This window comes from Thalassophryne amazonica, chromosome 11 (genome assembly GCF_902500255.1).
Source record: "Thalassophryne amazonica chromosome 11, fThaAma1.1, whole genome shotgun sequence".
Taxonomy (NCBI): Eukaryota; Metazoa; Chordata; class Actinopteri; order Batrachoidiformes; family Batrachoididae; genus Thalassophryne; species Thalassophryne amazonica.
Window position 1 is genome coordinate 34,727,214 of NC_047113.1, and position 16,077 is coordinate 34,743,290.

Genomic DNA, 16,077 nt, shown 5'->3' on the forward strand with positions numbered 1-16,077 from the left:
GTTTTTACATTCACAAGATGTGCTCAACATGTGCACCGCTCTTCTGGTTCATCCAGATCTCCCTTTGTTAACATTGTGAACAGTTCTATCAGTTTGAAACGTCTTCACAATCTTCCAAATTGTCTTTCTGTGTGGATCTTTTCTTACCGCAAACTGACATTGATATTGCCGTTGGCAGGGTTGGGTAGGATTACTTTGAAATGTAATCCAAAAGTAATCAGATTACAAGTAATCCAAATGTATGTATACATGTAATCCACATGTATTCTTTCAAAGTAATCCTACCCAACCCTGGTTGTTGGGTTTACACAATCGATTTGGTCTCAAAGTGGAATTCCACCAGTTTCCCTTTTTACTCCTTTTTGTAAGCGGCATCCTCATTGGATCAGTTTCAAACTACATCAGAAAAAATTCCTCACGTACAGTTGTATGCAAAAATTTGGGCACCCCTGATAATGTTCATGATTTTCCTTTATAAATCATTGGTTCTCTGGATCAGAAATCTCAGTTAAATATATCATACAGCAGATGAACACACTGATATTTGAGAAGTGAAATGAAGTTTCCAGTATTTACAGAAAGTGTGCAATAATTATTTAAACAAAATTAGGCAGGTGCATAAATTTGGGCACCCTTGTCATTTTATTGATTGGAATACATTCAGCACTAATTATTGGAACACAAAATTGGTTTGGTAAGCTCATTGACCCTTGACTTCCTTACATAGGTGAATCCAATCATGAGAAAGGGTATTTAAGGTGGCCATTTGCAAATGTTTCTCCTCTTTGCATCTCTTCTAATGAGTGGCAACATGGGAGCCTCTAAACAACTCTCAAATGACCTGAAAACAAAGATTGTTCAACATAATTGTTGAGGGGAAGGATACAAAAAGCTATCTCAGAGATTCCGGCTGTCAGTTTCCACTGTGAGGAACATAGTGAGGAAATTGAAGACCGCAGGCACAGTACTAGTTAAGGCCTGAAGTGGCAGACCAAGAAAATCTCAGATAAGCTGAAGCGAAGGATGGTGAGAACAGTCATAGTCAACCCACAGACCTGCTCCAAAGACCTACAACATGATCTTGCTGCAGATGGTGTCTCTGTGCATTGTTCAACTATGCAGTGCACTTTGCACAAAGAGATGCTGTATAAGAAAGTAATGCAGAGGAAGCCTTTTCTGTGTCCACGCCACAAACAGAGTCACTTGAGGTATGCTAAAGCACATTTGGACAAGCCAGCTTTATTTTGGAATAAGGTGCTGTGGACTGATGAAACTAAAATTGAATTATTTGGACATGGCTGAAAAAGAACACAGCATTCCATGAAAAACACTTGCTACCTATGGTAAAATTTGGAGGTGGTTCCATCATGCTGTGTGGCTGTGTGGCCAGTGTAGATACTGGGAATCTTGTTAAAGCTGAGTGCCACATGGATTCCAGTCAATATCAGCAGATTCTTGAGAACAATGTTCATAAATCAGTGACAAAGTTGAAGTTGTGCTGGGGCTGGATCTTTCAACAAGACAACGACCCTAAACACTGCTCAAAATCTACTAAGGCATTCATGCAGAGGAACAAGTACAACGTTCTGGAATGGCCACCTGAATATTATTGCAAATCTGTGGTGTGATTTTAAGTGGGCTGTCCATGCTCGGAAACCAACAAACCTGAGATGTTTTGTAAAGAGGAATTGTCCAAAATACCTTCAACCACAATCCAGACTCTCATTGGAAGCTATTGTAAGCATTTAGAGGCTGTTATTTCTGCAAAAGGAGGATCTACTAAATATTGATGTATTTTTTTTCTTTTGGGGTGCCCAAATTTATGCACCTGCCTAATTTTGTTTGAAGAAATTATTTCACACTTTCTGTAAATCCTATAAACTTCATTTCACTTCTCAAATATCACTGTGTTTGTCTGCTCTATGATATATTTAACCAAAATTGCTGATCCAAACAACCAATGATTAAAAAGGGAAATTCATGGAAATCATCAGGGGTGCCAAAACGTTTGTATACAACTGTATATCTTGATGTATGAAAAGAACAAGAACAAGAACAACAACAACAAAAACAGAATTCAGATTAGCCGTTGCAGAATAGAGTCAAATAGTTTTGTGGCACTTTGGGAGGTGATGGTCTAGTGGTTAAGCGTTGGGCTTCAGACCAGAGGATCCTCATTTCAAACACCAGCCTGACTGGAAAATCACTAAGGACTCTTTGGCAAGGTCCTTAATCCCCAAGTTGCTCCCGCTGTGTAGTGAGCGCCCTGACATTGGTGTGTATGGAAGAATGTGAGGCATAATTATAAAGTGCTTTGAGCATCTGATGCAGATGCTCAAAGCACTATACTATAAATGTAGTCAATTTATATAGCATTTCACTTTTATGGGACACCCTACATATCGGATGTGATTCTGGCTTTATGGAGTTTCAGCTCCCTCCAAAGATTTTCTATTGAGTTCAGGTCTGAAGACTGGCCAGGCCACTCCAGGACCTTGAAATGCTTCTTACAGAGCCCCTCCTTAGTTGCCCTGGCTGTGTGTTTGGGGTCATTGTCATGCTGGAAGACCCAGCCATGACCCATCTTCAATGCTCTTACTGAGGGAAGGAGGTTGTTTGCCAAAATCTCACAATACATGACCCCATCCATCCTCCCTTCAATACGGTGCAGTCGTCCTGTCCCCTTTGCAGAAGAGCACCCCCAGAGTATGATGTTTCCACCCCAATGCTTCACGGTTGGGATGGTTTTCTTGGGGTTGTTCTCATCCTCTAAAGCATAAAGCATAAATAATTATCAATGGATAATTATTATTATCAATCAATAATAATTGATCAACATATTGATTTATTCTGCCTTACAGAAACCTGGTTACAGCAGGATGAATATGTTAGTTTAAATGAGTCAACACCCCCGAGTCACACTAACTGTCAGAATGCTTGTAGCACGGGCCGAGGGGGAGGATTAGCAGCAATCTTCCCCTCCAGCTTATTAATTAATCAAAAACCCAGACAGAGCTTTAATTCATTTGAAAGCTTGACTCTTAGTCTTGTCCATCCAAATTGGAAGTCCCAAAAACCAGTTTTATTTGTTGTTATCTATCGTCCACCTGGTCGTTACTGTGAGTTTCTCTGTGAATTTTCAGACCTTTTGTCTGACTTAGTGCTTAGCTCAGATAATTATAGTGGGCGATTTTAACATCCACATAGATGCTGAGAATGACAGCCTCAACACTGCATTTAATCTATTATTAGACTCAATTGGCTTCGCTCAAAATGTAAATGAGTCCACCCACCACTTTAACCATACTTTAGATCTTGTTCTGACTTATGGTATGGAAATTGAAGACTTAACAGTATTCCCTGAAAACTCCCTTCTGTCTGATAATTTCTTAATAACATTTACATTTACTTTAATGGACTACCCAGCAGTGGGGAATAAGTTTCATTACAGTAGAAGTGTTTCGGAAAGCGCTGTAAATAGGTTTAAGGATATGATTCCTTCTTTGTTATGTTCTCCAATGCCACATACCAACACAGTGCAGAGTAGCTACCTAAACTCTGTGAGTGAGATAGATTATCTCGTCAATAGTTTTACATCCTCATTGAGCACAACTTTGGATGCTGTAGCTCCTCTGAAAAAGAGAGCCTTAAATCAGAAGTGCCTGAGTCCATGGTATAACTCACAAACTCGAAGCTTAAAGCAGATAACCCGTAAGTTGGAGAGGAAATGGCGTCTCACTAATTTAGAAGATCTTCACTTAGCCTGGAAAAAGAGTCTGTTGCTCTATAAAAAAGCCCTCCATAAAGCTAGGACATCTTACTACTCATCACTAATTGAAGAAAATAAGAACAACCCCAGGTTTCTTTTCAGCACTGTAGCCAGGCTGACAAAGAGTCAGAGCTCCATTGAGCCGAGTATTCCATTAACTTTAACTAGTAATGACTTCATGACTTTCTTTGCTAATAAAATTTTAACTATAAGAGAAAAAATGACTCATAACCATCCCAAAGACATATCGTTATCTTTGGCTGCTTTCATTAATGCTGGTATTTGGTTAGACTCTTTCTCTCCGATTGTTCTCTCTGAGTTATTTTCATTAGTTACTTCCTCCAAACCATCAACATGTCTATTAGACCCCATTCCTACCAGGCTGCTCAAGGAAGCCCTACCATTAATTAATGCTTCGATCTTAAATATGATCAATCTATCTTTATTAGTTGGCTATGTACCACAGGCTTTTAAGGTGGCAGTAATTAAACCATTACTTAAAAAGCCATTACTTGACCCAGCTATCTTAGCTAATTATAGGCCAATCTCCAACCTTCCTTTTCTCTCAAAAATTCTTGAAAGGGTAGTTGTAAAACAGCTAACTGATCATCTGCAGAGGAATGGTCTATTTGAAGAGTTTCAGTCAGGTTTTAGAATTCATCATAGTACAGAAACAGCATTAGTGAAGGTTACAAATGATCTTCTTATGGCCTCAGACAGTGGACTCATCTCTGTGCCTGTCCTGTTAGACCTCAGTGCTGCTTTTGATACTGTTGACCATAAAATTTTATTACAGAGATTAGAGCATGCCATAGGTATTAAAGGAACTGTGCTGCGGTGGTTTGAATCATATTTATGTAATAGATTACAGTTTGTTCATGTAAATGGGGAGTCTTCTTCACAGACTAAGGTTAATTATGGAGTTCCACAAGGTTCTGTGCTAGGACCAATTTTATTCACTTTATACATGCTTCCCTTAGGCAGTATTATTAGAAAGCATTGCTTAAATTTTCATTGTTACGCAGATGATACCCAGCTTTATCTATCCATGAAGCCCGAGGACACACACCAATTAGTTAAACTGCAGGAATGTCTTACAGACATAAAGACATGGATGACCTCTAATTTCCTGCTTTTAAATTCAGATAAAACTGAAGTTTTTGTACTTGGCCCCACAAATCTTAGAAACATAGTGTCTAACCAGATCCTTACTCTGGATGGCATTACCCTGACGTCTAGTAATACTGTGAGAAATCTTGAAGTCATTTTTGATCAGGATATGTCCTTCAATGCACACACAACACAACAACATGCCAATGTTGGAGACATGCTCTCCTTTTATGAAGCCCTTAAGACCATCCACGGGCCAGCACATCAAGTGCAAGCACCCCTGCGCTCCTCAGATGGCTCCATCTTTCTGACGGACAAGGAAACCATTATGCAGTGTTGGTCAGAACACTTTGAAAACCTCTTCAGTGACAAGCGCACTGTGCAAGAGTCATCAATCGAGAAGATTCACCAGGTGAAGGTGAAATGGGAACTTGATGACCCCCCAACACTTGAAGAGATCCGAAAGGCCACCACGCAGCTGAATCCAGGGAAGTCTCCTGGCATAGATGGCATCCCAGCAGAGGTGTACCAAAATGGAGGTGAGGCAGTCCTTGACAAGCTTCAGATTCTCTTCTCCAGTTGCTGGGAAAAGGGAATGGTTCCACATGACCTTCGGGATGCGGCCATTGTCCCCCTGTACAAGAACAAGGGCACCACTCCACCACTCTGTATGCACCACTCCGCCTTTAATCATTAGTAATTGATCTCTGCTCTCTTCCACAGCATGTCTTTTTCCTGATTCTCTCCCCTCAGCCCCAACCAGTCCTAGCAGAAGACTGCCCCTCCCTGAGCCTGGTTCTGCTGGAGGTTTCTTCCAGTTAAAAGGGAGTTTTTCCTTCCCACTGTCGCCAAGTGCTTGCTCACAGGGGGTTGTTTTGACCGTTGGGGTTTTTCTGTAATTATTGTATCACTTTTGCCTTACAATATGAAGCGCCTTGGGGCAACTGTTTGTTGTGATTTGGCGCTATATAAATAAAATTGATTTGATTTGATTTGATTAAAACATCGTAAGTGGAGTTGATTCCAAAAAGCTCTATTTTGGTCTCATCTGACCACATGACCTTCTCCCATGCCTCCTCTGGTTCATCCAGATGGTCACTGGTGAACTTCAAATGGGCCTGGACATGTGCTGGCTTGAGCAGGGGGACCTTGCTGCCATGCAGGATTTTAAACCATGACAGCATTATGTGTTACTAATGCAATCTTTGTGACTGTGGTCTCAGCTCTCTTCATGTCATTGACCAGGTCCTCCTGTGTAGTTCTGAGCTTTCTCAGAATCATCCTTACCTCACAAAGTGAGATCTTGCATGAAATCCCAGACTGAGGGAGATTGACAGTCATCTTGTGTTTCTTCCACTTTCTAATAAATAATCATAACAGTTGTTGTCTTCTACCAAGCTGCTTGCCTGTTGTCCTGTAGTCCATCCCAGCCTTGTGCAGGTCTACAGTTTTGTCCCTGGTGTCCTTAGACAGCTCTTTGGTCTGTGGTGGACAGGTTGGAGTGTGATTGATTGAGTGTGTGAACAGGTGTCTTTTATACAGGTAACAAGTTCAAACAGGTGCAATTAATACAGGTAAAGAGTGCAGAATAAGAGGGCTTCTTAAAGAAAAAATTAACAGGTCTGTGTGAGCCAGAATTCTTGCTGGTTGGTAGGTGTTCAGATACTTATTTGCAGCAGTAACATACAAATAAATGATTACAAAATCATACATTGTGATTTCCAGATTTTTTTTTTTTTTTTTTTTTTTTTTAGATTATGTGTCACAGTAGACATTCACCTAAGATGAAAATTTCAAACCCCTCCATGATTTCTAAGTGGGAGAACTTGCAAAACCGCAGGGTGTTCAAATACTTATTTTCCTCACTGTAAATGCAGTCCATTTACCATTTACAGAAGCTGCAAACATGAATGAATGTTTTTTTTTCTTTATTCACAGATTCTGACTATGAAAATGCAAATCGCTCCGCTGACGTTGATGTTGAACTCATGGCATTCCAGTCCATCATTGGAGATGATTACAAAGGTAATAATTAATCATTACAATTATTTAGTTACACAGTTAATCATTACAAAAGTAATATTTACCTCTCTAACACAGAAAACAATACAAATATACCTGTAATACAAACAAATACATAGATGTCTTTTCGATAGCATAAGACAGTGCACCCATTATCTACCGATGAACACTTTTCTAACTGCCTTCTTGGCATTTGGCCATGCTGTGCTTTTAGACGGGAACAGTGCAAATGCTATGGAGAGCTGGGGCGATGGGAGTCGCTGCCTGAAACTAAAAGGACAGATGAGATACATGGCAGAGTGGGAGTCCATTATCTTCCTGGGAACCCCTGTGTAAGGTTTTCATCCATCTACACACACACACACACACACACACACACACACACACACACACACACACACACACACACACACACACACACACACACACACACACACACACACACACACACACACACGGATCTTTATTAAAACGCTGCCGCTGAAAAGTAAAATATTCTATAACAGAGCGAGAGCATTACAAGGCTGGAAATAAAAGCCTCTGCAGTGAATCAAATCAGGGGTCCCGTTCAAACCGCACTCACCATGCATGAAATGAGCTGCTAATTAGCTTGTAATCAGACAGTACAGCTCTTGTGAGCCTAATGGGAACCCATTTACAACTGAGAGTGTTTTCCACAGAGTGCATTGCAAACCCCCCCCCCCCCAACTTTCCCAAACATTTTGTTTTCCTATTGACAAAAGAGATAAAATATGTAATATCTTTCTGCTTACATTATTTATGCTGCAGAAAACTAAAAAACATATTTTCTTCACTGTCCTTTAGCCCTAAAATGAAAATTTCATCGATATTACCATTGTTTTTACGAGGGCTGTCAATAAAGTAACGGTCCTTTTTATTTTTTTCAAAAACTATATGGATTTCATTCATATGTTTTTATGTCAGACATGCTTGAACCCTCGTGCGCATGCGTGAGTTTTTCCACGCCTGTCGGTGACGTCATTCGCCTGTGAGCACTCCTTGTGGGAGGAGTCATCCAGCCCCTCGTCGGAATTCCTTTGTCTGAGAAGTTGCTGAGAGACTGGCGCGTTGTTTGATCAAAATTTTTTCTAAACCTGTGAGACACATCGAAGTGGACATGGTTCGAAAAATTAAGCTGGTTTTCAGTGAAAATTTTAACGGCTGATGAGAGATTTTGAGGTGATACTGTCGCTTTAAGGACTTTTCACGGTGCGAGACGTCGTGCAGCGCTCTCAGGCAGCGTCATCAGCCTGTTCAAGCTGAAAACCTCCACATTTCAGGCTCTATTGATCCAGGACGTCGTGAGAGAACAGAGAAGTTTCAGAAGAAGTCGGTTTCAGCATTTTATCCGGATATTCCACTGTTAAAGGAGATTTTTTTAATGAAAGACGTGCGGACGGGTCCGCGCGTCGGGACGCAGCCGACGCGGTGCGGCGGCACAGGAAAAACACCTCTGTTGAAAGCCTTAAGGACAAGTTGGAACATGTCCTGCCTGTTAAACAATTTCTCATATACTCACTCCACTGAAAGCCATCAAAAGCCGCCTGGATTTTACAAATGGTTATCAACACGGAGGTGTTTTTCCTGTGCCGCCGCACCGTGTCGGCTGCGTCCCGACGCGCGGATCCGTCCGCACGTCTTTCATTAAAAAAATCTCCTTTAACAGTGGAATATCCGGATAAAATGCTGAAACCGACTTCTTCTGAAACTTCTCTGTTCTCTCACGACGTCCTGGATCAATAGAGCCTGAAATGTGGAGGTTTTCAGCTTGAACAGGCTGATGACGCCGCCTGAGAGCGCAGCGCGACATCTCGCACCGTGAAAAGTCCTTAAAGCGACAGTATCACCTCAAAATCTCTCATCAGCCGTTAAAATTTTCACTGAAAACCAGCTTAATTTTTCGAACCGTGTCCACTTCGATGTGTCTCACAGGTTTAGAAAAAATTTTGATCAAACAACGCGCCAGTCTCTCAGCAACTTCTCAGACAAAGGAATTCCGACGAGGGGCTGGACGACTCCTCCCACAAGGAGTGCTCACAGGCGAATGACGTCACCGACAGGCGTGGAAAAACTCACGCATGCGCACGAGGGTTCAAGCATGTCTGAAGTAAAAACATATGAATGAAATCCATATAGTTTTTGAAAAAAATAAAAAGGACCGTTACTTTATTGACAGCCCTCGTATACAATGAATGGACAGGCATTTTTTGTTTTTTGCCTCCACCAAACAATTTATGTGTTTTTCCTTCAGTTTGCCAACAAGGATTGCTCAAAGTGAAGCAATTTTTCTGAGCAGTGGTAGAGTTAGTGTATTTTGAGGTTATACCAAAAACCCAACCCATCTCAATGCATTTCTCAATGTTAATGAGATCTTGCAGCGTTGTGACCTCTTCAAAGTTTTGTGAGATTTTGCGGGATTTCAAAACCTCAATAGGCACGATGGTGTCATTAGTTTTGCCCGCCTCTGCCCCATGTCACTTTGCGACCTCGACAGCTGCACGTGACAATCTTGCACAGCGGGTGTAACCTGCAGTTTAGTTATCATTTTTCAATACTTATTTTTACTTTAACTTTTAAACATGACTTATTTTAAATTTTGGAGCCCAAATTGGAGCCGGAAATGGTCAAGTTAGTTTTTTTAAAATTTACCAACCACTTTGTCTTGGGACGGTTGACTCTATGGATTGTTTTGGCCGCAAAGGATTCAGCTGTTGTGTCTTTTGTTTTTGGTGAAACTGCATTAATCAGCTGAAATTCATGAAACCTTCAAAATGGGACAGCCTAGGAGCACTGCTCGCATGTGGAAGATGAATGCAGCTTTTGGCCCCCAATCAGAAAAGCTGCCAAGATGAGGACCTGGAGCTCTGACACATATGTAATTATATTATAAAAATATTTAGGCATGGGAGCAGCCAGCTTTCATACTCAGACCATCAAGCACATCCACCGATCACATCATATATGGAGAGAAGGTCACAGAGTGCATATCCGCTTCAAATCAATTGCGCAAAGCTTTTATTGCTAAATTTGGTGTCCAAACGTGTCAAATCTAGTAGATATAAAACAAAACCAACAAATAACAGCAATAATTTAAAACAAAGATGAATATATTCGTCCACTTTAAAGAAAACAGATGTAATATATTGAAAACTATTAACATCATGCCACAAGGATTTGTAGCTGTAGGCTCAGTTCAGCTAATCAGGGAACAGCTAATTAGTGAAACTAACTTTTGTGTTAGCGGAATAGGTTTTCGGCTACCTTCGAAAACCATTAGAGGAGTAATAAGCTTCCACTGAATTCAGTTCCAAACTTTAAATTGGCCACAGGTGTGTGTGTATGTGTGTATGTGTTTGTCTGTCTATACATGGCCATGCAACAAACTGGCATCCTATCAACGGTGTACCCCGCCTCACACCCAAAACCTTTTGTAACCATTAAAATCATACATTTCGCTGTGTTGGAATTCATATGCAAACTCAACAAACAAAAGTGAGACATTGTGCAAAGACAACAAGCACCACTTCGAGGAGATGGAGGAGCAGAAGGTCAAACAAGAGTAAATGTATTAATTACAATATTACATTTTTTCCATGTGTATTTTTACTTTTTATTGGTATAATACATACTTTCTGTACAGTCAATGAACTGTATGTTAAATATACTGTTTCATTTCATTTGTTCATTTAATTTTTTTATGTACATGTTGATCATTATCTGATCTTGGCATGTTCTGCCGTTTTGGGAACCTCAGTGTAACGGTTCAACTTATCAAAACCTCAGATGTTTATGTCTTGTTAAAAACATCAAAAAAGACAAAACTAAATGAATAAACCTGCAATAAAAGTTGGTGTTTAGCAGGGATGGGTACTGATAAGATTTTAGCGATAACAATGCCATTATTGATTCCGCTTATCGATCTGATTCCTTATCGATTCCTTTATCGATACCTCTTGTGAATTTTCTGTGTACTAAAAGTCGGCTTCTATGTCAACACTTTATTGAGTCTTAATGTAAATAAATATGAATTTGGTCACTGGATCCTTGATCTCTGGACATAAATAGAGATAAACAAGATGCAGTTTTTCTCAAAAACATTTACTTTCAGACATTAATGACACAAATGTAACTCCATACCTCTGAGCTGAGCTCAGCCAGGTGTGCCGCACGTCAACATCAATGTAATTCAAAAAGAACGCAGGGCGTCTTATTTTGGGAGGAAAAAACATTTTAGTCTGTTGTAGTTTGTTATTTATATTACAACATTTGGAAAGAGGTGTCATTTGATTTAAAACAGTGATTTGCTTTAAAGTTATTAATTTGGGCCAGACTCTAACTTGACTCGGCAGAGAGCAGCGCAGCGTTTGGAGCTGTGCGAACGGAACGGAGGACGATTCTCGGTTCTTGCCCGCAACAAGACAAGAGTCCCAGTTAGTGACTTTAATCTGCACGATTAAAGTCGATTGACATCTTTAAATGGCTTTGAGAGGCGTTAAGAAGCGGACTTGCTGCTTCTGAAAAGCAGCAAAGCAGAAAACAATGAAGAAGCGGGTTGGAGCACTGCTTCATTGCTTCAAGCTTCACAGTTGCTGCAGAAGCGGTTGATTGCAGACCCGCTGGAGGGTCTGTAATCAACATAGCGAAATTATCTTTTCCCCGATAAACACCCACAAAAATAACAGCTGCTTTGAAGGACCAATAACAGAATCGTTAAGCAAAAAGGTTATTGACTGACTCATTTCTTCATGATACTTGAAAAGAACCGGTTCTCGATACCCAACCCTAGTGTTTAGTGGTTATTGGTAGCTTCAGCTCAGTGTTTTAGCTGTTGAATGGTTTAACATGATCATAGTTAACTTTTCAGTTATTGGATGTGCAGTTATTGATGTGGACTTTTATGTTTGCTGGACCCACTGCTGAAGATCTGTATTCCAAGAAAAATCAAACGTGATCTTAAGAACAAGTTAAAGTTAATCCGTTTTTTGCGGTACAAGCCTCGTTATCAAAACAATCGATCTTCAGTTTCTTTACAGGTACATGACAATCCAAAGATGGGTGTGGGTGACAACTGAGGAATGAAATACTTTTAAAAACTTTAAAAACAAAAATACCAGACGGCATGGTGGTTTATTGATTAGCACTGTTGCCTCACAGTAAGAAGGTTGTGGGATTGATTCCCGCCTGGTCTTTTCCGTGTGGAGTTTGCATGTTCTGCGCAAGTTCCCTTCAGCTTCCTCCCACAGAGAAATGCAGTTTAGATGAATTGGAAACTTCAAATTGATCGTAGATGTGAGGGAAGGTGTAGCTGTGTTTGTCTGTCTGTATGTGGCCCTGCGATAGACTACCGTCCTGTCCAGGGTGTACCCCGCCTCATGCCCTGTGACTGCTCAGATAGGCTCTGGCCCTCTGTGACCCTCAATTGGAGTAAGTGGGTATAGAAAATGAATGAATGAATGCTAAAATTTAGTGCGATTTTGTGATTAATTGCAGGAGATTGCTGAAATGAAATTACATAGTTTTATCAATGAAAATGTTCAAAGTAAGTTTTCTACCGAGGTGAAGAAGAGAGTGCATGCTGGAGTGATTTGAGTTTCTCCAAGACTGAAATGGACAGTTTACAAGATGGTAGTGAGGCTTAGAGGTGGTGGCACCAACAAAAAAGGGATGGAGGAGCGTCAGGGGCTTTATGCATGGATTTATGCATGTATGTACATATATTGTGTTTATGGTGTATGGGTTAGCGTGGATGTGTGAGTGAATAGGTATGTATGTGTGTATTGGCAAAATACGGATATGTGTATATATACATGTGTGTACGTATGTGTGTATATATGTGTGCCTGCATGTGTAGATATGTATAAGTAAGATCAATCAATCAATCAATCAATTTTTTTATATAGCGCCAAATCACAACAAACAGTTGCCCCAAGGCGCTTTATATTAAGGCAAGGCCATACAATAATTATGTAAAACCCCAACGGTCAAAACGACCCCCTGTGAGCAAGCACTTGGCTACAGTGGGAAGGAAAAACTCCCTTTTAACAGGAAGAAACCTCCAGCAGAACCAGGCTCAGGGAGGGGCAGTCTTCTGCTGGGACTGGTTGGGGCTGAGGGAGAGAACCAGGAAAAAGACATGCTGTAGAGGGGAGCAGAGATCGATCACTAATGATTAAATGCAGAGTGGTGCATACAGAGCAAAAAGAGAAAGAAACAGTGCATCATGGGAACCCCCCAGCAGTCTACGTCTATAGCAGCATAACTAAGGGATGGTTCAGGGTCACCTGATCCAGCCCTAACTATAAGCTTTAGCAAAAAGGAAAGTTTTAAGCCTAATCTTAAAAGTAGAGAGGGTGTGGGGTGATATGGTACTACGAGGTCCCTAAGATAAGATGGGACCTGATTATTCAAAACCTTATAAGTAAGAAGAAGAATTTTAAATTCTATTGTAGAATTAACAGGAAGCCAATGAAGAGAGGCCAATATGGGTGAGATATGCTCTCTCCTTCTAGTCCCCGTCAGTACTCTAGCTGCAGCATTTTGAATTAACTGAAGGCTTTTTAGGGAACTTTTAGGACAACCTGATAATAATGAATTACAATAGTCCAGCCTAGAGGAAATAAATGCATGAATTAGTTTTTCAGCATCACTCTGAGACAAGACCTTTGTGATTTTAGAGATATTGCATAAATGCAAAAAAGCAGTCCTACATATTTGTTTAATATGCGCTTTGAATGACATATCCTGATCAAAAATGACTCCAAGATTTCTCACAGTATTACTAGAGGTCAGGGCAATGCCATCCAGAGTAAGGATCTGGTTAGACACCATGTTTCTAAGATTTGTGGGGCCAAGTACAATAACTTCAGTTTTATCTGAGTTTAAAAGCAGGAAATTAGAGGTCATCCATGTCTTTATGTCTGTAAGACAATCCTGCAGTTTAGCTAATTGGTGTGTGTCCTCTGGCTTCATGGATAGATAAAGCTGGGTATCATCTGCGTAACAATGAAAATTTAAGCAATACCGTCTAATAATACTGCCTAAGGGAAGCATGTATAAAGTGAATAAAATTGGTCCTAGCACAGAACCTTGTGGAACTCCATAATTAACCTTAGTCTGTGAAGAAGACTCCCCATTTACATGAACAAACTGTAATCTATTACATAAATATGATTCAAACCACCGCAGCACAGTTCATTTAATACCTATGGCATGCTCTAATCTCTGTAATAAAATTTTATGGTCAACAGTATCAAAAGCAGCACTGAGGTCTAACAGGACAAGCACAGAGATGAGTCCACTGTCTGAGGCCATAAGAAGATCATTTGTAACCTTCACTAATGCTGTTTCTGTACTATGATGAATTCTAAAACCTGACTGAAACTCTTCAAATAGACCATTCCTCTGCAGATGATCAGTTAGCTGTTTTACAACTACCCTTTCAAGAATTTTTGAGAGAAAAGGAAGGTTGGAGATTGGCCTATAATTAGCTAAGATAGCTGGGTCAAGTGATGGCTTTTTAAGTAATGGTTTAATTACTGCCACCTTAAAAGCCTGTGGTACATAGCCAACTAACAAAGATAGATTGATCATATTTAAGATCGAAGCATTAAATAATGGTAGGGCTTCCTTGAGCAGCCTGGTAGGAATGGGGTCTAATAAACATGTTGATGGTTTGGATGAAGTAACTAATGAAAATAACTCAGACAGAACAATCGGAGAGAAAGAGTCTAACCAAATACCGGCATCACTGAAAGCAGCCAAAGATAACGATACGTCTTTGGGATGGTTATGAGTAATTTTTTCTCTAATAGTTAAAATTTTGTTAGCAAAGAAAGTCATGAAGTCATTACTAGTTAAAGTTAATGGAATACTCAGCTCAATAGAGCTCTGACTCTTTGTCAGCCTGGCTACAGTGCTGAAAAGAAACCTGGGGTTGTTCTTATTTTCTTCAATTAGTGATGAGTAGAAAGATGTCCTAGCTTTACGGAGGGCTTTTTTATAGAGCAACAGACTCTTTTTCCAGGCTAAGTGAAGATCTTCTAAATTAGTGAGACGCCATTTCCTCTCCAACTTACGGGTTATCTGCTTTAAGCTACGAGTTTGTGAGTTATACCACGGAGTCAGGCACTTCTGATTTAAAGCTCTCTTTTTTAGAGGAGCTACAGCATCCAAAGTTGTCTTCAATAAGGATGTAAAACTATTGACGAGATACTCTATCTCACTTACAGAGTTTAGGTAGCTACTCTGCACTGTGTTGGTATATGGCATTAGAGAACATAAAGAAGGAATCATATCCTTAAACCTAGTTACAGCGCTTTCTGAAAGACTTCTAGTGTAATGAAACTTATTCCCCACTGCTGGGTAGTCCATCAGAGTAAATGTAAATGTTATTAAGAAATGATCAGACAGAAGGGAGTTTTCAGGGAATACTGTTAAGTCTTCTATTTCCATACCATAAGTCAGAACAAGATCTAAGATATGATTAAAGTGGTGGGTGGACTCATTTACTTTTTGAGCAAAGCCAATAGAGTCTAATAATAGATTAAATGCAGTGTTGAGGCTGTCATTCTCAGCATCTGTGTGGATGTTAAAATCGCCCACTATAATTATCTTATCTGAGCTAAGCACTAAGTCAGACAAAAGGTCTGAAAATTCACAGAGAAACTCACAGTAACGACCAGGTGGACGATAGATAATAACAAATAAAACTGGTTTTTGGGACTTCCAATTTGGATGGACAAGACTAAGAGTCAAGCTTTCAAATGAATTAAAGCTCTGTCTGGGTTTTTGATTAATTAATAAGCTGGAATGGAAGATTGCTGCTAATCCTCCGCCTCGGCCCATGCTACGAGCATTCTGACAGTTAGTGTGACTCGGGGGTGTTGACTCATTTAAACTAACATATTCATCCTGCTGTAATCAGGTTTCTGTAAGGCAGAATAAATCAATATGTTGATCAATTATTATATCATTTACCAACAGGGACTTAGAAGAGAGAGACCTAATGTTTAATAGACCACATTTAACTGTTTTAGTCTGTGGTGCAGTTGAAGGTGCTATATTATTTTTTCTTTTTGAATTTTTATGCTTAAATAGATTTTTGCTGGTTATTGGTAGTCTGGGAGCAGGCACCGTCTCTACGGGGATGGGGTAAT

General features: G+C 40.1%; 1 protein-coding gene across 3 annotated transcripts in view; it reads left to right on the top strand.

The window, feature by feature from the left end:
* LOC117520743 (soluble guanylate cyclase 88E-like) overlaps nt 1–16,077 on the top strand; it is a 48,024-nt gene that overhangs the window by 11,357 nt on the left and 20,590 nt on the right. For all 3 annotated transcript variants that reach the window (XM_034182059.1, XM_034182061.1, XM_034182060.1), the window contains 2 exons: nt 6,818–6,904; nt 7,116–7,233. In XM_034182059.1, the coding sequence (XP_034037950.1) occupies nt 6,818–6,904; nt 7,116–7,233 (205 nt within the window). The remainder of the gene's footprint in view (nt 1–6,817; nt 6,905–7,115; nt 7,234–16,077) is intronic.